Here is a 24,291-nt window from a genome sequence, read left to right as displayed (position 1 = left end):
TCAGATGGGTGCCAATGAGCCATATTTACCTTGTCCATCAGAGAGAGACGGAGCAGACCCTTGAAACAAAGGAGAAGACCCAACATTGGGTGGTTCCATCTCTGACAACATGTGCCATTGGAAAAGCATGACAGCGAACATCAAAAATTGTTAATGAGACTGCTGCAGGACTTCAAAATCTACAGGAATCACTGGATTCTCTGACACATGAACTAATGGATAATATATTGGTTTTGAACTATCTCTAGGTTTTACAGACATATATAATTCCTCATGTTTATTCATGTTGTTTGTTATATCACTATATGCTTGTGTAATACCTCCCATGCTGATGGATTTGTGTATACTCGTTTCAAGTAAGACCCTTCAGTCCAGAGGAAATCTGCTAACAATATCTGGTTTGGAATGCATAGGATTGGGGAAAAGACTATTCAAGAGCAATTTTCAGCTTAGTCACTTGTAACACCAGATAGGACATACATTCTGGGAAGTGAGGAAAGCTCTTACAAAGAGAAACTCCAACAACTTGCAATCTAGTTATACTGAGAGTCATACCTGATGAACATTAGGAATAATAATACTTAAAATAATAAAATAATACTTAAAATAAAATAAAACCCATTTAAAATAATAATACCTAAAATAAAATAATACTTAAAACAAGATTTTATTCTTTGGGGTTTTTTAGATATATTTATTTCTTATTCATCTTTTTCTCAAATTTCCCCCCCCTCAACCCAACTATAAATCTATTTAGAAATATAGAAAGGCCCACAGCAGGTTTGGGGAAGGCTAGGGACACAACAAAAGCATAGTAGAACAAATTGAAAAGATCATTAAAATGAATTTAACTAAAGACAAACTGGGAAAAGCATTAGTAAGTCTTAACATTTATTCTTCTCAAATATTTCTGGGGAGCTTCCCCTATCCTCTCCCTTTTTCCTGTTTTCCCAGGGTCCTGAGTCATCTCCTCAAAGGACAATGGAAATCACAATGAAAGGCAATGAGAGCTTTAATGGACTCTAAGATAGCAAGTGGGAGGGAGAAGGTAGAGACCAAGACACAGAGACAGACACTAGAGAGAGATAAAAGATAAACAGATGGAGTAAATGACAGAGATAGTGACAGAGAGAGGCTTAAGTTAGCCAAAACAGAAAAGAAAAGGAGAGTGTAAGACAAAAAAAAAGCAGAGAAGAGAGAAAGGAAAGGAAGAGAAGGGAAGAGGGAGGAGAAAAAAGTAGAGGTACCTAGTTCTCGTTCCCTTATCCTTCCCTGCCAAATCCATGAGGAAAAAATAAAGGAGTGACTAATAAAAGATAGTGAGATCTCTTATAACCTATAACTCAATTCTGTTAAGCTTGAGGAATCTCATCCGGCAAGATGAAGAAGCTGGTTGAGACTTGAAATCTTTCCCTCCTCCCTCTCAAACTATGAAGGTCAGAGTGAAACTGATCAGCTTCCCTAGTATTTTAACCTGTTACCCAATACAGGGGCAAGAAGACTGCAGAATTTGAGCACCATAAATTCATGTCAGATGAAGGAAATATTTTGTAGGCTGTGCCATGAAATCTTGAATTTACTGCCACAGGTAGTCAACTCATTACAAGGTCACAGGAAGACTGCTAAATATTAATATCTGCACTTAGAGATGTTGTGGATGCCCAGGACTTGCTGGACACATTCTTGAAACTATTCCGATTCTAACAAAGGGAAGCAGCCAATCCCACTGCCAAGATCAATTAGAGGTGCCAAATGCCCTGAAACTAATACCTACAATTACTGTTAGGGACAAAATGTATAACTTAGCTTCCCCATCTCTCCTGGATATCCTTCCCTGGGAGGACTGCCAACAAACAGGAATTGCCATTTCCCTTCTTACCTGTAGACTTTTCAGCAATAAATATTGTTCTCTGGGAAAGAGGGATAAGAAACCAGATCTAAAGCTGTGGCAGGGTTTCAAAGGATCATCCTAGGTCATTACAGAATCCTTTATTCAGATTTGGAAGGGGCATTATAGACCATCTCTTGCCAACTCCCTATCTTACAAATAAGGAAACTGAGACTTCAGGTCTCACAGTTCAAGTGAGATTACAAAGACTAAAACAAAACAATCATTACTTTCTCACAGATAGACTTTGCAATACTTTTGTTTCTCCACATCAGGAAAACTCAACTATCCATCTGGATTAGAATGAAAATGAACATAAATTATGACTCTAGGAGGAACCGGGGAAGGAACCTGGGAAGGAACCTGGGAAGGAACCTGGGAAGGAACCTGGGAAGGAACCTGGGAAGGAAGATTAGATTTGGAGTGAAAGCACCTGAATATGAATCCTGGCTCTGATGAAACTTTTGGTAGTATGTTTACCTAGTCTATGTCTCAGTTTCCTGATTTGTAAAATATGTGTCTGTGTGCACATGGGTGAGAAGTATCAAGGATACTTGAGATGGTTGCTTAGGTTCCTTCTAGCTGTATATCTATGAAACTCTGTAATTCTGTGACATTATTTCAATTTTGCTTTTCCCACTTGTTTTTTTGCTGTTTCAAATTCTGCAGAAGAAAGAGAGATTATAAATGAGTTTGAGTCCTCTTTAGCTATCTTATGAGGAAAAACAGAGGGCAATTAATAATCTTAAGTAGAGTCTCACAAAATTACTCCATTCTAGACTGACACCCCTGTTATTTCAGTTAGCAAAGGGTCATCAAAAGTGAACATTGTCTCTCTGAAGTCTATTTGAGTTAGACAGGCTTCCTGCCCCCAGGGCTTACTAATCTATCTAAGAAAACAATTTATCCAGTTTTAGAGAAGGATGGCAAGCTGAATTCCACTTGTCTGAACTCTGTCCTGGCCTATTTCACCATGATACAGATTTCTTCCCTTAAAAAGATTCTTTTTGGCTCTAGGTCCCCTGGGAACTTTGTGAGACAGAAGCAGTGATACTGTATCATTTATTCCTGAGGAATCTTTTCTGTATCAGAAATGGATGTACTAAGAATCTCTTGGAGTTTGGTGTTGTGTGTGTGTGTGTGTGTGTGTGTGTGTGTGTGTGTGTGTGTGTGTGTGTAAATATCTTTCATGAGAAACCTGAGGCTATGATTTGAATTGGCTTTAAACTCCACATGATTCTCTGGTCAGAGAATAAGAATAAGCAGGAGAGAGACCTTGTCAATAAGCAGTTAGAATACTTCACAGCCTAATGTATGTGCCAGGAAAGCCAGTCCTTCAGATATGAAGCCTTATTTCCAAAGGATTACCAATCAGTCATATTAAATGTAAATGCCATCATTATAAAGAAAAGGAGAAGTTTTTTTCCCCCTTTAGAGTAGAGAGTTGAGAAAATGGAAAGAAAGAAAAGCGGGGAGGGGAATATACTATTTTTTCCTAGTAAAATCCCAAATATCTGTATGGGAAGGGCTCTAAAGGCAATTTTCTAGCAACTTTTGTTGTAGAAAGAATCTTGAATTCAGAATTGAAGATCTGTTTTTCAGCTCTGGCTCTACCATTTACTAGCTGTGTAAACGAGGGAAAATCACTTTGTGAGTCTCATCTGTTAAATTGATAATAATACTTAAGCCACCTGTTTCTTGGGGTTGTTTAGGGATCAGATGAGATGGTATACTTAAAAATACAGCAGACTTTAAAGCATTAAATAACTGAGCTCTTGTCATTTTCTTTTGTAACCTGTGAAATTGATTTTGGAATCCTGTTATCCTAAGTCCACCCAACTCCTTGTAGCCATGGAGTGATATTGTTCTCAGAAAACATAGGCAATGGCCCAAACACATTCCCATGGGGAGAATGACTATCCTAGGAAGGTGGCTTAGTCATGCATAGAATATATGGGCCAGATGTGTCCAATTCATTGAGGGAGGAGGGGAATCATATTTCTTAAACTTTTGTAGCTAGGTAAAAGCAAATTAAAGATAACTGTCAAAAGCAAAGAAAGAAATAGGTAAAGCAGTTCAGAAGTCAATATTCATTTGAGGAAACTGATGTTTTTAGGGATTAGAAGTAACTAATCAGTGGCAGAACTGGTATGGGAATGATTTTCAGATTTTTTTTTCCCTAACAACAGCTGGTATCATTAATTTTCTTTTTTTTCCCCTCCCCCCTTACCCAGTGCTTTCCTGAGGCACTTTCCAGCATCTTCCAAAATCCAAAGCCTGAAATACTGGCCCTCATTCTCTGTACCTGAGCAAATCAACAGGCCAGCTGGAACCTAGTGCAAAATTGCTGTAGCAATGGGTAACAGGCTGAGTAACTTAACCATGCCTTGGGCCACTATAACTGGTTGTTGTTCAGTTGTTTTCGATCCTCCATGATCACATTTGGAATTTTCTTGGCAAAGATACTGGAGTGGTTTGCCATTTTCTTCTCTAGTAGAGCCAGTGAATCTAGTTTGTCAGGCAGAGGTTAAATGTCTTACCCAGTGTATCAGACTTTATTTGAATTCAGGTCTCTCTGAAACCAGGCCAAGGATTCTACCCACTGATCCACTATCTGTGTCTGCCTGTACTATATATATTATGGACAGTGAGGGACCATATTGCTTGCTGCTTAGTTACTTGGTCCAGCATGTTGTTTTGGCCATCCAGTTACCTGAAATAGACTGGCACCAAAGCCTCCACGGAGATTACTTAAAGTCTTTCCCTATCCATTGTAGAGGGAACAAAATTAAAACAGAAAATTAGCTAAATCTTACCTCAGAGCAACAATTGCTTATGGGGAAATGTTTGACCATGTCTTATTATCCTATCACTAAGAAATTATCTCCTCCATTACAAACTCTATGATTTAGAACAGGGGTTCTCAAACTATGGCCTGCTGGCCAGATGCAGCCTGCCGGTTATGGCAAATGGGCTGAGGGGTGGAGACAGAATGTGAGTTTTTGTTTTTACTATAGTCTGGCCCTCCAACAGTCTGAAGGACAGTGAATTGGCCCCCTATTTAAAAAGTTTGAGGACCTCTGATTTAGAAGACATCTAGGCCAAATCTCCGTATCTGGGGTTTGGCTCCCTGATTCTCATGCTAATATCCTTCAAATATCCAGACTCTACTGACTCCCATTCCTATCTGACTCGGCCTCTATATCATAGTCTCTGGGACCCAAACATATTGTTAACAAATTGGACTTTTACATTTTACTTCTTCCTTCCACACTCTTTTAACATCTCTTTGTACTCACAGAATCCTAGTTCTCTCTAGAAGATGCCATATCAGTTCACCCTCTCTAATAATGGATGTATCTTTTCCCATGCCCCTTCCAGAAGAGAAGGGCCAAGAAAAGAAGGCTTACTTCTTGATCCTCATTATTTCTGGACATTTTATCCTTTGATGTTATTCAGAAATCTCTCCTTTGAAGTTTGTTCTGACAGTTTGTATCATCCTCAAATAAGGCTGATTAAATTATTTTTGTATTATCTAGATCCCTTTAGCAGTATGGTGAAATCTATGGAGCTCTTAGAATGTATTTAAATTCATAAAATAAAGTGTATTGTACCCCTTATATTGGATAAGATGACAGGAAAAGAGAATGACAAATGTTGGAGGAGATATGGGAAAACTGGGACACTGATACACATTGTTGGTGGAGTTGTGAACTGATTCAACTATTCTGGAGAGCAATCTGGAACTATGCCCAATGGGCTATCAAGCTGTGCATACCCTTTGATCCAGCAGTGTCTCTACTGGGATTTTATCTCAAAGAGATCATAAAGGAGGGAAAGGGGCCCCACATGTGCAAAAATATTTGTGGCAGCCCTTTTTGTAGTGGCAAGAAACTGGAAACTGTGTGGATACCCATCAGTTGGAGAATGGCTGAATAAATTATGGTACATGAATGTTATAGAATATTATTGTTCTATAAAAAATGATCAGCAGAATGATTTCAGAGAGACCTGGAGAGATTTACATGAACTGATGCTAAGTGAAATGAGTAGAACTAGAAGATCATTATACATGGCAACAGTAAGATTATATAATGATCAATTCTGATATATGTAGCTCTTTTCAATGATAAGACAATTCAGGGCCAGTTCCAGGTCTTGTGATAAATAGAGCTATCTGCACCCAGAAAGAGGACTGTGGGAACTGAATATGGAGCACCACGTAGTATTTTCACCTTTTTGTTGTTGTTTGCTTGCATTTTATTTTCTTTCTCATTTTTTTCCTTTTTGATCTGATCTTTCTTATGCAGCATGCTATTTGTGGCATCAGATATAGAAAAATTGCATGTTTTTAACATATATTGGATTACTTGCCATCTAAGGGAAGCATTGGGGGGAAAGGAGGGAGAAAATTTTGAAACAAGTTTTTGCAAGGGTGAATGTTAAAAACTTTGCATATTTTTTGAAAATTAAAAGATACTATTATTAAGAAAAGTTGGAGACTACAAAAAGAAAAAAATCCCAACATAGTTATAAATTTTTAAAAAACAAACTGAATGTAAATTAAGTATCATCTAGACAGATTCTGATAGTATTTATTTGTAGGTTTCTACATCATTTTCTTCTCCTTTCCCAAGGAATTTAATACTAGAATCATAGATTTCTTTATTCCAATCTTTATTATCAGACTATAGAAAAGAAAAGTAATATAGAAGAGATAATAGATTTATAAGTAGAAAGAATCTCAAAAGACATCTATATTTTTCATATTAAATCATCGTCAATTCACTGTAATTTCTTCCTATCCTTTGGACCTTCATTTCATCTGCACAAAAGGACATTCCTCTTCTTGATCTTATCATTACCAATAACTTTTAGACCTCCACAATACAAAACTCTAAAAATCATGCCAAATTATATTCTCTGTACTCTGCCATTTCTCCCCCAACTTTATTCCTTACAAATATATTTTTTTTTAATTTTCATCATGATTTCTGGTTAATCCACCTCTCTCAACTTTCTAACTTCATTGATCCTGCTCTTGCATTATATTCTTCTCTTCACAGTCTTGATCCTATAGCTAAATTTAACTTTGCACTTTCCTCTCTTCATAAATTCCTTGATGCCTTCTTCTATAGAAGGCATCCTGCCCTCTGATTGACCAGTATATTTTCCATTATGTCTATCCTCTCTCTTCAAGCCAGCATCTCCCCACTCTCTCAGCAAAGAATTTTGATTTCTATTTTCCCAAAAGATGGAATCTATCCACTCTGAGTGCTTCCTCTTCTCCAGTTTTATACTTCAAATCCCCTCAACATCATCCCCCATCTTCTTCATCTTTGTGCCAATGTCTAAGGAAAAATACTTCTTTTTGGGAAAGCCATTCCACATGCCTTCCAGATTTTGCCTCTTCATTAATCCTTTACTACTAATCCATTCTCTGCATTAATTGCTTCCTTCTCTGTTGCCCACCATATGTTAAAATACTCCTCCATCCTTTCCCTTGATGCTGTGAACTTTCATCCCCTCAAGCTATCTTCCCATGTCTCTTCTCCCTTTCTTTCAGCAGAACCCCTAGAAAATTTATCTATACTTATTTAAGGCTTCTTTTATTGTTGTTGTTTGTTTTTTGTTTGCTTGTTTTATTAAAGCTTTTTATTTTTCAAAATATATGCATGGACAATTCTTCAATATTAGTCCTTGCAAAACCTTGTGTTCTAATTTTCCCCCTCGTCCCCCATGCCCTCCCCTAGATGGCAAGTATTCCAATATATGTTAAACATGGTAGAAATATATGTTAAATCTAATATATGCATATATATTTATGCAATTATTGTGCTGCACAAGAAAAATCAAATCAAACCAGTAAAAAAAAAAGAAGCAAAATAAAATGCAAGCAAGCAACAACAAAAAGAATGAAAATGCTATGTTATGAACCACATTCAGTTCCCACAGTCCTCTGTCTGGGTGTAGATAGCTCTCTTCATCATTGAACAATTGGAACTGGTTTGATTCATCTCATTGTTGAGGTATATATGCTTATTGTCTCCGAGTGCTAATCTGCTGCTCATTCTTCAAGCCTTTGTGATGTCTTCTGAAGCCAATATGTAGGTAAATTTCTTTTTAATTAATTGCTAAATCTAATAGTTTTTCCTCAAAGATCATTTTTTTCCAGTGGTTGAAAGTACTGATTACTCACCCCTTGTAGAGGACTGCAGCACAATAATTATATAAATATATATGCATATAGATTTAACATATATTTCTATCATTTTTAACATGGTAGAGTTGGGGAACTCTGAGAAAAATATACTTTAAGATACCTAGAATAAGATGTTTACTCAGTGTGATTGATGAGATAATGGTTCTCTAGTTCACATATACTTAGTGTGATATGATGATGTAATGGTTCTACAATTGGCACATGCTCAATATGCTATAGTGATGTAATTGTACTAAGGCATTTAAGGGCTGAGAGAACTGGTGACCAGAGAATGTGTGCTCAAGCTCAATCCCAGACTCCAGACTCCATTCTCTACCATTCTCGTGGTGGCTCTCCTGTCTTCATCCCTTTTCCACCTAAGACCAAGACCCATCCAGAGATCCTCCAGAAAGCTAGTCTAGACATTACAACCCCACACCTCCCAATTGCTCTTTCCTTCATGGCTTGTCAAAATACCAACCTTCCTTTTTCTCCCCTCCTCTATTTGACAACCTTATGTTTCAAAGTGCTGTCATTCATGTTTCTTCTCCTTTGCATAGGAATTCATTTTTAGCCCTCTTCCTTTCTCTTTGCCAAGTAATCTCAATAGTTTCTATGGATTCAACTAACCTTTCTGTGCAGATGTCCCTGAATTCACATATTCCACTCTTATCTCTTCCCAGAACTTAGTTTCCTATCACTGCCTGTCAAATATCCCTACCTGAATATCTCATAGGTATCTCCAAACCAATATGCTAAAATCTGAACTAACTCATTGTCTTTCCCTTCTCATCCTTCCAATTTATGCCAAATGTAGAGACATCTTTCTCCTCATCTTCAGTCAATTGTTTGCTCTTACAAAATCTACATATAAAACATTTATGCCATTGATTTTGTTCTTTCTACTCTCCTGGTCACCACTCTCATTCAATCCATCATCAAAAGCTGAACTATTTCAATAGCACCTTAATTGGTTTATTTCCCTTCAGTCTTTCTCCCTTATCTAATATATCCTGCACACATCAATGCCTTACCCCAAATCGATTTCATATAAGTACAAGCTACTTTCCATCTTGAGAATAGGGATCATTTTATTCTTGTTTCCTTTAGATTTGCACAGCCTTATTTAAATATTCAATTTACTTGTATATCATGGCATCACTTCCCTGATGTCAGTTTTCTTTGAATATGAAGAACAAACAACAAGAAGAACAATCACAATCAGTTTCTAGTGCTACATATGGTGATTGAGGTATTGATTGATTGATCTGTGTATAGGTAATAACTATCCAAGAGAATGTAAACATTTGGAGATCTTAAACTATTTAATTTTGTTTTTACATCCCCATCAGCTAGCCCAATGCCTCAAAAGTAGTAATAATGATGATAATAGTGTGTGACATTTATATAGTGCACTTTGTGTTCTAGGCACCGTATTAAGCTTTTTACAATAATGACATTTAATCCCTAAATTAACAACCCTAAAAGGTAGCTGCTATTTTTATCCTCATTTTAGAGTTAAAGAAACTGAGGCAAATAGGGTTAAGTAACTTTCCCAGGGTCACACAAATAGTTAGTATGTAAGACCATATTTTGAATTACAATTTCATGACTCCGCCAAGTACTCTATACAATGTGCCACCTAGCTGCCTAAGAGATACTTCATAAAAGCTTAGTGAGTGTAACTAAATGGGATGGTATAAGAAGTTTGGGATTCACACAACAGGGGTATGTTCTTTTTATTTTTTTTTGATTAAAACTTTTTTTTTATTTTCAAAACATAACCATAGATAATTCTCAATATTTACCTTTGCAAAACCTTGTGCTCCAAATTTTTCCTCTTCCCTTCCTCCTACCCCCTCTCCTACACAGCAAGTAATCCGATATATTATAAACATGTGTAATACTTCAATATATATTTCCACAATTATCATGCTCCACAAGACAAATCAAATCAAAAAGAAAAAAATGAGAAAGAAAACAGAATGCAAGCAAAGAACAATTTAAAAAAAGTGAAAATACTATATTGTGATCCACACTTAGTCCCTGCAGTCTTCTCTCTGGGTACAGATGGCTCTCTTCATCACAATACCCATGGAACTTGCTGGCAAAGAAAATGGTTATATATTTTCCCAGAGGGATATGGGAATGGGAAGAGGGAGGAAAAAGGAATGTTGAATGGAGCTTGGCAAGTAGGGAAGTGTGTTTCTCTCCTACAGATTCTTATCTTCTTCTAGGACTTTGTTATTTAAGTACATTCAATTTTCTGATACTCTATGGAAAGTCCAAGAGTTATGAAATGGGGCAGGGGGAAGAGAAAAGTTTTGGGAAGAATCTTAAAGCTCCTTCAGTAGAACAAATGACTTAGGTAGTGATATTGATGAGGTTTAGAATTGGGGTTACCTAAATAAAATTAGGTTTAATTGATGTCTAGTGGCAAGTTCGGGGTACAGGGAGTCAAAAAGAGCTTCCCTGCAACCCCTTTGGATTCAGCATAAGGATACAGAGTTAAATGAGGTCTAGTAGTGGTGCAAGAGTCCCCTGTAAAAGAATTTATAGACCCGAAAACCTAGATTGATAAAAAGAGGTTTATTATGGGGTTTGGAAGTAGAGTCTAGTCAGTGAAGTTGAAGGTAGAGATAAAAGGGCATTGGAAACAGAGTTCCAGTGGGCAGAGATCATTTGGCATGCCAGGTGAAAGGCTGCCATGTTTGGAACCTCTACAAAGAGAGAACTCCAGCTTGGTTCTTTTATAGCTAAAGGGGCCTGTGGGTTGAGTCCCAGGTTGGCTCCTGGATGGGTTTCAGCCAGGGCTAGAATTTGCTAGGTGGGAGTTGAGGAACCTGAGCAGCTCATTAGAATGGGGGCTGGGACAGCACAAGTTGGCTCAATTCCGATGGGTGCTGGGAGAGCCAGAATATCTCCTGTTGGAATTCAAAAGGGTGCTTTTGGCCAGGATTTGTGAACCAGAAGTCCTAGCTTCTTTAGCTAAGAGGGGTTGGGAATCAGAAAGGAATAAATCAGTCTGAAAGGGCTAGTCTTAAAGAGACCACAACCCACATCTATATGGTCCTTTTTAAATTCCAAAGCCGGAAGTAGCTCTCAATTACCTACAATTTGATCTTTTGCCTTTACCAAACCATCCAAAATAGATAAAGCCAATTTACCTTTTAGATATAGTCAAAACATTTTTTTAAGATTTTTTCTTTAATCACATTCTACTCAATACTAAATAATTTTTAGTAAGAGGAAAATGATTTGCTGCATAGTCCTTGAATCCTATCTACTGCTGTTTAATCTGTGATGCTTCTAGCTTCAGAAGTCTATGTACCATTCATTATGCCTCTTCCTTCTTCCTTTGCTCAGACCAGTTTTCATTGCTGACAATGAAAAAATCACTCCTCAAAAATATGTCTTATTTTAGCAACAAAACAGTTAAGTTGAAAGAAGTGAGATCTTCTAGCAGAATATGATGGTATGTTTAATGTAATAGTATACTTGCCTCCTTTCTTCATTTCACCAACTAGACATTCTCCTATTCTTCCTTTGTTCAGTCTGTATATACTCCCCTATGTTCAGTTCACCTTCTGGTGGCCTAAGAACCCCCCAATTATATTACCAGTTGCTAAATCTTGGAATGCTCAAGTTGGCAAAAATCCCTAAGTATATCCCCCCTCCTTTTATGCATAAGGAAGCCAATAAAGGTGAAATGTCTGATTCTAAGTCACACAGGTAGTTTAATTAATTGCAGAAAATTGGCAGGTGCTGAAACCATCAGACCTGTATTTACATAAGGATTTTTGCTAGCCCAATAGCAGTTGTTTGTTTGTTGTTGTTGTTGTTGTTGCTATTGTTGTTGTTTGTTTTGTTTTGTTTTGTTTTGGTTTTGATGGTGATAAAGAGCTGGAGGCTCAGGATGGTGCCCATAAATTGCAATATGACTGAACAAATTGTGGTATACAAATCTAATGGAATATTGCTGTATCCTAAGAGATAATGAAAGAGAGATGGTATCATGGAAATGTGCAAAGACTCACATGAATTAGTGCTGGCTTTTCCATCTCAGCCTTTTATTAAATGCTCCTTTTTGCCACTTTTCTCTCTTTTACACAAAAAATAGGAAGACCTGGAGTTTACTATTATCTTGATTTTTGAGAAATTAGCCATTTGTCTTACTTCCAGAGAGACAATCTTTTTTCACTAATATATATGCCTTTCCTGCAGACCTTTAGATCCTACTCATATATTTCTGATTATAAAACAATTTTCCATTTTCTGATATCTTTTTTTCTGTATTTGAAAATATTTTAGTGCCACAAATCAATCCCACATATATTTTTTTCTGGGTTATTGAAAATTGTTCTTCCATTTCTATACCTTTCATAATCCTTTTTTGTTTCTCAAAACTACTAATTAGAAATGTCCTATTCAATGGATATCACCTCTTTATTTGTCTACCCTATCCTTATTAAAAAAACAAACAAACAAAAAAAACCCTACATTTACTTGGTTCCTGCAATAGTAATATATTTTCTCTTCATATTGATTACACTACAAATGAGACTATAGTTAGCTAGCCACCGGTTTTCCTTTATCAACCAAATGATTTTTCAGGTCCAAGAAGCACTTTGATGAAAACAAAATTGTCTCTTTCTCCATGCTTCTATTCTTCAGTTCATTTTTGTTCATATGTGAATATTTAAGTTTCTCGAATTGCCTTCCCTTCAGTATATCCACTGAGATAGCCAGGTCACTGGGTGAATGTCTCCTTCCATCTATGGTTTGGCTTTTTTATATAAATTATAATCTTGCAGAAAGTAGTAACTGCTAAGATCCATTTACTCATGACTTCCATGACAAAACATGCCAATGTTTTGTCATACAATTTGACTTTAATTAGTGAATTAGGGTTGGGGCTAGGATGTTTTTTGTTTTGAATGGGATATTAAATAACCCTACTGGGGCTATTCTCTGTAAGTTTTCTTAATCAATAACATACTCGTCTAAACTATGACTCATCAGTGATGCAAGATGCCTACACAACATAGCAGGCCAGTTCCTAGAAAAGAGGCTGGGGAACACCCACTAACTTATTACTGGTTTCAATTTTCCCATTATTTATGCTTGAATGTTGATCATTTTTTTGGTGTGTATGAAAATGGCAGTGCTCCAGCTTAAAAAAAAAAAAAGATTTACATATTAGAGTCTTACTACTGAGCTTCCAAGAAATATGGTCGACTATTGTCCAGATCCACAGATCAGAGACTAAGTAAGATTAATCCCTCTATAGTGATATTATTGTGGGAATTTACCAACACAAGTTCCATGGGAACCCAAGTAGAATTTCATCTACCATTAGATTTTTAACACTTGGAGTCAAAAAGTGAGTGGTCAGAATGAAAGGAAAAATCATTTGTTAGTACACTAAAGAAGACTACTTAGGCTGGTAGCTTAATAGGATATAGATTGAATTTAAAAAACAAAACAAAACAAAAAAAAGTTTAGGCTTGACTGAGGTACATGGCCAATTAGTGCCATTCTGTGATATCAATAGGGAAATATACAGATCTTAGGGTCAAAGAAGTTGTGAAGATTAAGTTTAATACTGAAGGAAATGCCTTTCTTTGTAGTTAATCTTATTAGAAATCTTTATTTTAGAAGAAAATCACTAAGAAAGTGCATGTCCCCTTTAAAATAGATTCATTTTTGTTCATCCTATTGTTGCCAATAAGGAGAGAAGTAAAGGGCAAATCCAACAATTATATTTCCTTGGTCTATGTGGTGATTTTATTTGAGGAGACCATGTTTACCTCAAACTCAGTACTCAGGTACATGTACTTCCTTCACACTCTCTGTCACAGTCCCAATACCAACATAATACTATCTCTCTTTCCCAGAAGGAAAAAAAAAGGAAAACGCAGGGAATAATGGTATTTTGAGAAAAATAGCCTGGATTATCTCAATCATTCCTCAGGAAATTTACATTTTTACAACAGTTTAGGTTTAGAGAAAAAGGATTGGCCTTTTCTACCCAATACATCTTTTAACAAATCAGGAAACTGAGGCTCTAAGAGATTGTGTTACCTAGTCCCATAGAAAAGAAATGGCAGAGTTGGGATTATAAATTACCATAGGAGGCAGCCAGGCAGATAGAGCACCAGCCCTGAAGTCAGGAGGACCCGAGTTCAAATTTGATTTTAGACACTTAACACTTCTTAGCTGTGAATCCCTAGGCAAGTCACTTAATACCAATTGCCTCAGCAAATATATAAATAAAATAAAAATTACTGTAGTCCAAATCCACTGTTTTCTAATGCATAATATTGTCTCCCTGGAATGTTGTCTTACAAATTCAGTTGCTGAGGGAATGAGGTTTCCAGATAAGTCTTTCACGAATAGGGTAAAGCTTTAAGGAGGAGGTCAAATTTTTTTGAAGACCAACTTAACTTCCTTACAACTATACTACTTTGGTTCTTCAGTTACACTTCCTGGAAGATTTTGTTCAACTTTTCTTCCTTCTCTCATTCCCTGTTAATGATCCCAAAACTCCATCCTTGAACCACTATTAATATTTTTCTATTCCCTACTCCCAAGAGAACTCATCCATTCTCAGGAGAGGTGATGAAACATAAAAGAGAACAAAATAAAAAGTATAGCATGAGAAAATATGTGAAGGGAAAAAAGGCATAATGTTTTCTGGAATGTGCTATGAATCTATGATCCCATTTGAGGCAAACCATATTTTCTACTCTCTTCCACCACGGAATTTCTCAAAGCTGTCTCTATTTCTTAGCCACACACTTTCTCCTCCCCCAAAAATCTATTGAAATTGCTCTCTATAAAACTTTCAAAGATTTCCTTCTTCCCAAATCCAGAATTCTCTTTGATTCTTTGTTAACATTTGAAATTGTTCCCTATAAGCCCTATTTTTTTTTCATCAAAAAATCTCCTCCCTTAGCTTTCTTATAATCATATTATTTGGTTCTTTTATTATTTTGAAGATCCTACCCAACTTTTTTTTCTCTCTCACTTCCTAACTGTTGGTGCTCCTTGAAACTACACATTTGAACTTCTTCCAGTATTTTTCTACTCTCTATTCCTAAGAGAACTCATCCATTCTCACTGCTTCATTATCATTGTCTTTACTTGCATGACTGCAAAACCTGTAGTTCTGGTCCTGGTATCTCACCTAAACCATAATTGGACATCTTAACTATCTCCTAGACATTTTTGCTTGAATGTCTCACCTATCACCTAAAATTCAATGTCTTCCATTACAAATCATTCAATACATTTTCCCAACTGAGCTTCCTATTCTGACATCCCTATTTCTTCCAACAGTACTGTCATTTTCCTATTCATCCAGTCTCAATCTTAGAGTCATCAAAGGGCACCTCTCTATTCTTTATTTTCCCAATGCAAAAAAAACCATCAAGTACTATATCTCCTAGTGGTCCCTTTTTAATTCATATTTCCTAGTTCAGGTACTTATTGATAGGGGTGGTAGCCCCCCTTTGATATTCCTTGTTTGATCTCCAACTTCCTTTGGGCTAGTTTGGGTTTTCAGCCCCCCATTCTATTGATCTGAAATTCCTTTTTGGGGAGAGACTGAAGGAGATAACAGAGAATTCCTGTCTTATTTACAACAAGAGAATTCCTGTCTTATTTACAACAACAAGAGAATTCCTGTCTTATTTACAAATACCTCCTGAACCTCTTGGATAACATCTCTGTGCAAAAGTTGTTTTGATGACTCTAGGTATGTATAAAAGGAAGGTGACAAATGTTAACTTTGCACTTGGTGTGTACCAGCCTAATGCCCGCCAATTGGCATCCCCTTGCAGGCAGTTTGGTCTTCCTGAAGGCCAAATGCCTGTCTATCTCTTTACTATCAATAAAGACTTTGTTTCCATACAGCATTGAGTAGCAAATTCATTTGCTAGCGAACCCGCCTTGGTTGCTTTGGGGAAACACAGAGGTTAATCAGACCAAGGAGAAAAGGAACTGACCCATCTCAGTTTAGAACCACAGTTTATTCCTCATCACTTATCACATCTTGCCTGAATTATTGCAGTAATCTAAAACAATCAGTTTCTTTGCTTCTTAGAAAACTTTTGACTGTTTTTCTGTCATGAAGCATTTTTAGCAGATTGGTGAAATCTATAGACCTCTACTCAATGTTTCTAACTGTGCAAAATACATAGGATTATGAAAAAAAATGTTGAAATAGTTATCAATTTTTTTTTTATAAATTTAAAAGACTTCAGATTAAGGATCCATGATTTGAGCATTCTTCTAACTTGTTACACATTACTTACTAGATTTGTCATAGTGTTTTCTTTCCATGATGTTTTTAAAGCCTTCAATGTTTCCCCTTTGTCTGGAAGTTAAAGAACAAACTTTTCAACTTTGATTCAAGGTCCTCCATAATCTACTCTCAGTTTACTTTAACCAAGGAGTTTATATTTCGTTCTAGAATAGAGAATCACTGGAATTTACTGAGTGGTGGATAGGAAGGGTGTAGAGACAGACCAATACTTTGGGAAAATCACTTTCACATCCCAGGCTAGCTGGGAATAGGAGACATTCGAGGCAAGTGTAATAGGCCAGGCAAGTGGTGACAAGGGCCTCATCTAGGTAGTTGCTCTGTGAGTGGAAAAAAGAAATGTATGAGAAATGTTGCAGTTATAAATGAAAATAATGGTTCTTATGTTTCTGTAATCTCCCACTCTTCATGTAATGAATAGCTTCTGTTTTCATCTTTAAAGAGTTTAAGCAGCTGAACTTACCATCATGGCAGTTTTGGTTTACAGGGAGGAAGACTGGATTTTGAGATGTTTGAATTGAATTTCTATCCAATATCGTTTATAGTCATAAAGTCATAGGACTTTAAGCAGGTGACTTCACTTCACTGAGACTAAGTTTACTCATTCAAAACATGAAGGAGATGGATTAGATGATCTTTATATTGGAATCCTAAATTTCCTTTCAGGATTTTTATGTCTTCTTTTTTTTTGATTCCTTTAGTTGTTAATCCCACCATAATAAAAACATTTCCATTTATTTTATAATAGTTTTTATATTTACTCATATGTATCCATGCTGTCCCCCTCTAGAATGCAAATTTCTTATGGGCAGAGACTGTATTATTTTTGTTTTTTTGATCCTCAGTACTTTCCAGTGTCTGACAGAAAGGTCATGTAATACAGATTTGTTAAATTGATTTAGTTTTCCCATGTCATATTTCTGTGACATAATGTTAAATATTTATTCAGTATCCAATTCTGAATTATTAGGAAGCATCTCTCTTGGTAGGCATCTGGTCAAGGCAAGGCTTGTAGCTAATTTTCCATTGGTTAGAAAGATCAGCACCTCACTGCTATCAGCAATTCATATCAGAGATATAGAAATTCCTAATGTAGGCAGGGAAAACAGAGAGGGATAATTTTGAAGTATAAAACCCTTTGGGAAAAGCTAAATCTGGATAGAATAGAGAAAGAGATTAAGGAACCTGGGTACCTTGGGTCAGTAAAAGAGCATTCTGAAGTGAAATGGGAAAGCTACAAAAACAATAATTTACTATGCATATGCCAAATACTGAAAAGAGCCGCTTTTCACCCATGTGGTTGTGAGGTGATTAAAGTGCTGGCATCTAGAACATGTTCTTCTTTTGAGTCAAGTTCCCTTATCCCAAACCTAACTTACCCCTGCTAGGGGAAAAGAGAGGAAGGGGGAAAAGAGAGAAGACAAATCTCTTTAAGGAGAAATAGGAAACATATACACTAAGTGTCTAGGAGGTGTAAGTTAAACCCCTGTTTCCCTATGTCTTCCTCTTACTTTTCCTGGTTCCTTCAGTTGCCAGTGACTTCCCATCCAATGTATGTGCCTTGTAGATATGTTTTAAATATGTTAATATCTATATCTGTATCTATATCTATCTATATATAAATCTGTCTCCCTTGTTTGAATATAAGCTTCTTGGGAGCAGAAAATTTCATTTTTGACTTTGCAGAGTGCCTACCACATTATAGACATTGCTATTAATACTATTAGTGAATGCTTATTGATTCCATGACCTTCTTTCCCCTATCCTCAGTACAATATTTAAAGATTTCCCTATTCAAAGAGACCCCTAAGGTATATCTGCCTTAAAAGCCAAAAATCTTCTATAGAACTTCATTCTGGAAAATATAATAGAATAAATAAATAATACATTTAAAAAATTTAAACAGCTTGAAAACGAAGCTTATCTCACCATCTCTAATTTTCTACCAGTACCATTTCTGTTGTTACACCTTGAATATTAGTTCACTGCTGACAGGAACATCTGCTCCTTTTCCTTTTCCTCTTCCTCCTCCTCCTTCTTTTTTGATATTTACATCCCCCAAACATCACAATTTTTGGCATATAGTAAGCTTTTAAGAGATAAATCATTTTTTTCTTCATTCATCACATGAAACTAGGGCTAATTTTTAAGACATAGTGAAATGACAAATAATTTTTCTTTCAGAAAAATGTTTTTATGATGATCACAATCTATATCTATATATTTTTAAAATCATTGCTTTTATATTTTTTCTTGGACCTATTCAGATTCTCCCTCCTTATAATCTATGCCAATGTGATGATTTTCACACAAGATCTAGGAGATATAAGAAGCTGCCACCCTATATACATTCCACTTGGCAAAGGTCCTTTAAAAAAAAAAAAGGTTTAAATTTTTTTTCATTTGTGTAGTTGCTTTTATATTTGTCACTACTGTGACTTTTTGTAAGAAAAGTAAATGAAACATCTGCAGATACATATGATTACATTTTAATTTCCCCCACTTAATTTTGAAACTTAGAATTTTCAATATTATCATTAAAAAAAGAACAGACAAATAGTTTAGGGTATCTATAATAAATGCAAATAAATCAATACAAACAAAACTTGGCTTTAGCAAACTGTACATACATAAATATCTTCCTTTTTGTACTTAACATTCAATAGTTTTTTTCTCATAAAACCTTCCATGATCTTATTTATTACATCCAGTTTTTTTAAAACCCTTTAAAAAAGTGCTTTTTAAATTTACAGCCTGTGCATCCAAAGCAAAGGTTAGAACATCATGCCTGAAAAAGTAACCAAGATAAAAAGTAAGCAGCTATTGAAGCTCTTTAAAATTGTATGATACAAGATTCTAAAATCTCTTAAGCACTGGTTGATTTGTAGATCCCATGATGCTGATAGGATACTTGGGATGATTGACTAATGGAGCTGGGGAGCAGCACATAGGAAAGTTACTGATGGTATAATAAAATCCATGGCTATGCACAGAACCAAACAAAGGCCAGAATTCAGGTGGCAAGTGTCCCAGGCCACTGGTAGCTAATATTTAAGAGTCTTCTTAGTGCTAGAATTCTGAGTTTGGAAATTGAGGTTTCTTCCAAAATACTGGCTCTGTTCAGGTTCTCCCTCCTTATGACCTACTGCCAATGAGATGATTTGCACACTAGATGTAGGAGATATAAGAAGCTGCCACCCTATGTACATTCCATTTGATAAAGATCCTTTTAAAAAATGGGTTTTAATTATTTTCAATTGTGTATTTGCTTTTATATTTGCTTTTTGGGGGGCCAGATTCTCCTACTAAAAGTACATGTGCAGATAAATATTAGTCTTCTGTCTATTTCATAGAGGTGGTGGACCATTGGTATATCTGAGCATGGGGTGGAATGATCGGGCAAAATTATTGGAGAGGGCACAGCTGTAGTCCTCCTCAGACATTGGTACAAGGCAGGCCAGACCAATTAAGAGCAAAAGGAGAAGCTGAAGAGGTAAAGCAGCTCTGAGGACTCTGAGGAGGAAGGCCTGGCAGGATTGAACTGGCTGGGTCTCAGAAGGGAAGGAATCGGAGCCACCTCTTATGGACCTGAGGAAAGAATCAACACAGAGAATGAACAAAAATACTTGCAAGGAGCATTGCTTCTTGATTTGGTTACTCTTCCTGGAATCTACAGGAATATGCCAAATATAATTCAGCTGAGCAATTACCCATCACTGTTTTGCAAAGAGCCCGTGCTATTTTCCCAATACTAACAAAGGAGTTGTTTGGAAACTGTACTGATGCAAAATAAACATTTAATCAATCAACCAAAGAATAACTAATTAGAGGCTTAGATTCTACTAATTTTTTCTCTTAATTCAGCAAAACATTTTCTATTAACAAAGATAATTGCTTTATAGAAATTTATCAGAAGAAATTAACTAGCTCTTGAATAATTAAAGCATGAATATGTGAGGCAATACATATTAAGTCTGAGAATATAAGGGATATCTTAGACAAGGTTACTCGTCTTCAAATCTCATAAACAATCTCCAATACATGAAAACCCATGAAACAAATGCAAAAGTATGTCCCCAGCAACTTAGAAAGACCTCTGAAAGCCTGAAGGCCTAGAGAGTATATATCGTGATTTGATTTTGCACAGAATCAGCATCTTGCCCTGGCAACCTTTCACTGCAGGAATATTAGGTAATTCTTTTGTTTTTGATCATAGTGATTAAGGATGCTAAATGCTATTTCTATAATTGTTTTGAGTTTATCTAGTGGAAAAGAAAAAAAGTTCACAGGTTTCAGGATCTTTTGGGACAATTCTTTTGTTGACTTTTGAATATTATAAAATGAGATTCTAGTTTGGATGCCCTAAACCCCCGAGATTGACAATGCATTACTTTTGTTGCTGTTGTTGATAATTATTTGTATTTATGTATGTGGTAGATAGAAAACTACTCGTATCTACACATTCATTGAAGTTCGATTAATGGAAAGGAAGGACAAAGGAAGCTAGGAAGCTATTTGTCCTATCAAAAGTGTATTGGATAAGTGAAAGATGTTCTATTGGGATACTACATTTACTATTCTAGTGTACTCCCTCTCTCTCATAGAATATTCATATTGGGTACAGATATTTTTCCTAATATATTTAAGAAAATGTTGAAAAGGTAGAAGATCCTCATGTGTGAAAAGATATATTTATAACATATAGCATGTAACTCCAATACATTCTTTTCGTTTCAATGAAGTCAGTTCAACTGTCTTATGGAAAGGAGAGAAGGAAAGAAAGGGGGAGAGAGAGGAGAATAGAGAGAGATAGAGAGACAGAGAAAGAGGCAGAGACAGAGAGATGAAACAACAGAACATCTGTGTGGGGAATGTTTAAAACTAGTCCAGTCTTGTCTTGGTGCAGTTGAAACTAGGTCTTGACCAAAATTCTAACACTGGTTTAACAAACACAGCTGGGAAGGGGAACAGTGTGCCTACTGTGGAAGCTCAAAGTATCTTTAGAGCACCCATACTAGAGTGGGAATCAGGAGTCCTGGGAAATACTATCTCTGTTTTTTTTTCCTGCTAAATATCCTTGAGCAAGCTATCTAGCCCTTGAATCCTTAGGAATCAATCCAGATTCAAAAATTCAATTCAACAGATATTTTATTGAATATTTCCTATGTATAAGAGACAGTTGGGCTACATACTGAACAAACAAAGGAAAACAAAAAGGTCTTGCTTCTTAAAATGTCTAAGGTCCCTTTTAGTTCTAAGATTTTTGTGATACAATGAAATGATTCTTCTTTCATTAATTGGGCAAATTAAAGACACTTCATGTGAGCATCCCCTCTAAATCCTATGATCATTATGTAGGAAGCAAAACGAATGTTTGCCATCTACTGGTCAAATCAAGAACTGCTCTGACATTAAAAACAGTTGAGGTAAATCATGCAGGCATTGTACAAAATGATATGCTTTAAAACTTTAGGGAACTATGATTCCAAAAATATAGCTATTGACAGATATTGACAGATATTGAAACTTTTTTATGAAGTAATAGTTGGACTAAGACTTACTGGGATCAAAAAATGTATCACTGTACAAACAACCTTTTCAGCAACTTAGTACCTGGCTAGGTTGATGCACAAACTAAAGCTATACACTAGTCTTTGCCTAATAAAGTGATTGATACTCTGGAAATGTATCAGAGATAGTATTATGACACATTAATAGAAAACAGGCAAGACTTCCTCTTTAATTTCAGCTTCTGAGTCAGACTCAAAGAGTCTTCAAGCTAAAAACATTTTGGGCCAATCCCTCATTTAGCAGTTGAAAAATAAGAAGAGCAGGGACAAAACTGAGGATCTGAACCAAAAATCTTTTTATGAGAATGCATAGCTAGTTGCTGGCAAAGTCATCACTAGGACTCAGGTCTCCTGAGTCTAATGTGGTGGTCTCAATATTTAGACTTGTTGGTTTATGAAAGAATAGATATGAACCTCTGGCTGACATTTGTGACACAGCAGTCTCATATAGAGAAATTATGGAATGAATTTAAGGAGTGTACTCAAAGCTCAACTCACTTGGAACCATCTGATTTCCTATTGGTCAGATACTACTCCAGTTTTGTTTTCCTCATTTGAAAGTAAGTTCCTTGAGGACAGGACTTCTCTTTGCATTTGCATCTCCAGTAATTGGCAAAATATTACAGCATTGAAATGCTCCCTTTCCCTGTCTTCTTAGTTCCCTTCTTTCTTTCCTTCCTCTCTACCTCCTTCCTTTCCTTCCTTCCTCCCTTCTTTTCTTCCTCTTTCCCTCCCTCCCTTCCTTCCTTCCCAAATATAGTCAGAGGATTATTGAAACAAAATTGCACTGGCTTGCTTTAAAGTATCCTTAAATAAGTGGGCTCAGTGACCATGGATACTGAATTACAGTGTTTTTTTCAGTCTACACTGATTTGACAACTTCCCTCAAACTTCGGGTAGATGATATTCCTTACTTAGAACCTGTTGATTATGGCCAAGTTAAAGGTCATTAATAATACTGAAATTATTAATGTTCAACTAGAATGAAAGATAATTTGTCTCGATTCATTTATTGCATAGGATTTTTAAGTCTTCCAGAAATGGATTGACTATGCATATACCTGAAATTTGTCTGGCAGATTTGAACGAAGGGGATGGGGAGAGGAAAGATGTACTTTTTTGATGTTTAGGTCAAAGTCCAAGATCAAAACAAAGGTTTCACATTAAACAACAGTATGCTCTTGAACCAGGAGCTTATTCTTGTGTTATATAAAGTCATATATTGTAAAGAGCCCCCTGAAAGGACATGGCACATTTAACAGCATCAGAGCATTCCTTAATAAGTTCAATTAGACTAGGCCTTCTACTGTCTAAGAATGCCAACACACTGAGAGTTAATGGGCTGAAGTAGGGACAAAGGGAACACACAGTGCTTAATTACCTTCCAAGGAGTTGCCTTCCCTTGAAAATTGCAACCTGCCTTTTTACAGAACTCCTCTCTCCTTTTTTTCTTTTGGATCCACTAAAGTTCAAGAGTGACCAAAGTCATCTCTTGTCTATGGTGAATCTGGTTTTTACCTTTAAAGTCCCAACAGGGTTAATGATCTTGGGGTGAAAAGTACTCTTTTAATATTATCCTTGGCCTTAAAAGACACCTAGATTTCAATAGAGGTTGGAAGGATTTCCAAGAGAAAGAACAAAGGCAGCCTTTTGACTAGACTTTGGCCCCTTTATTTCTTTTCCCCTTGGCAATGCTACCTTAATGGACATGGTTACTGCTTGGTGTTTAGAATGTGTCTACACAGACAAAATGAAATGGAAGCTGAACCAAGAAACCTGATTGATGAAGACAATGTAATTAATTCTAATAAAAAAAAATTCCCTTTTCACTCAATAGTAGGGTATTTTTTCTTCCCCATTTAAATTACCTGGAAATTGCTCCAGTATACTTTATCAGTATAATTATGGGTCCAATGAAAAATGTAAAATAGCACATAAGACTGGATAGAAGCAATAATAGAAAAGGACTTCTTTTGAACAAAAAGCTGAAATCAAGGAAATGAGAAAAATCCAATCTGTTCTAATATCACTCAAATCAAAACTTTGCTATAAGAATTGTTTAAAATAATGTAAGGAAATTTATAACCTGTTAGCTAACATGGGAGATGGAGTAATGAAGTAATTCATCATGAGAAAACAATGTGGCAACTATATCTAGAAAAAAAGATGTTTGCTTATATTATGTAGAGAGGTTTTTAAGGAAATAGGACATTATCCTTTACCTATAATCTTTCCTAGGAGCTACATGGCATCTATGGGCAACCTAAAAAATCCCAAATATATTCTAGTTCCAAACTCAATATTT

The 24,291-nt window shown here is 36.1% G+C and overlaps 1 protein-coding gene across 21 annotated transcripts in view; it reads right to left on the bottom strand.

Moving 5' to 3' along the window:
- Nucleotides 1-18,971: 18,971 nt before the first annotated feature.
- The window catches only part of SYNE1 (spectrin repeat containing nuclear envelope protein 1), a 571,419-nt gene continuing 566,099 nt past the window's right edge, over nt 18,972-24,291 (bottom strand). For 20 of the 21 annotated variants that reach the window (XM_074309493.1, XM_074309505.1, XM_074309499.1 and 17 more), the window contains one exon: nt 18,972-20,004. In XM_074309493.1, coding sequence (XP_074165594.1) covers nt 19,764-20,004 — 241 coding nt within the window. In that variant the 3' untranslated portion in view covers nt 18,972-19,763. The remainder of the gene's footprint in view (nt 20,005-24,291) is intronic. The other variant, XM_074309511.1, reaches the window with a different exon arrangement.

Source organism: Sminthopsis crassicaudata, chromosome 4, assembly GCF_048593235.1.
Source record: "Sminthopsis crassicaudata isolate SCR6 chromosome 4, ASM4859323v1, whole genome shotgun sequence".
Taxonomy (NCBI): Eukaryota; Metazoa; Chordata; class Mammalia; order Dasyuromorphia; family Dasyuridae; genus Sminthopsis; species Sminthopsis crassicaudata.
The sequence above is the reverse complement of the archived record's forward strand: the minus strand, read 5'-3'. Positions and strand labels throughout refer to the sequence as shown.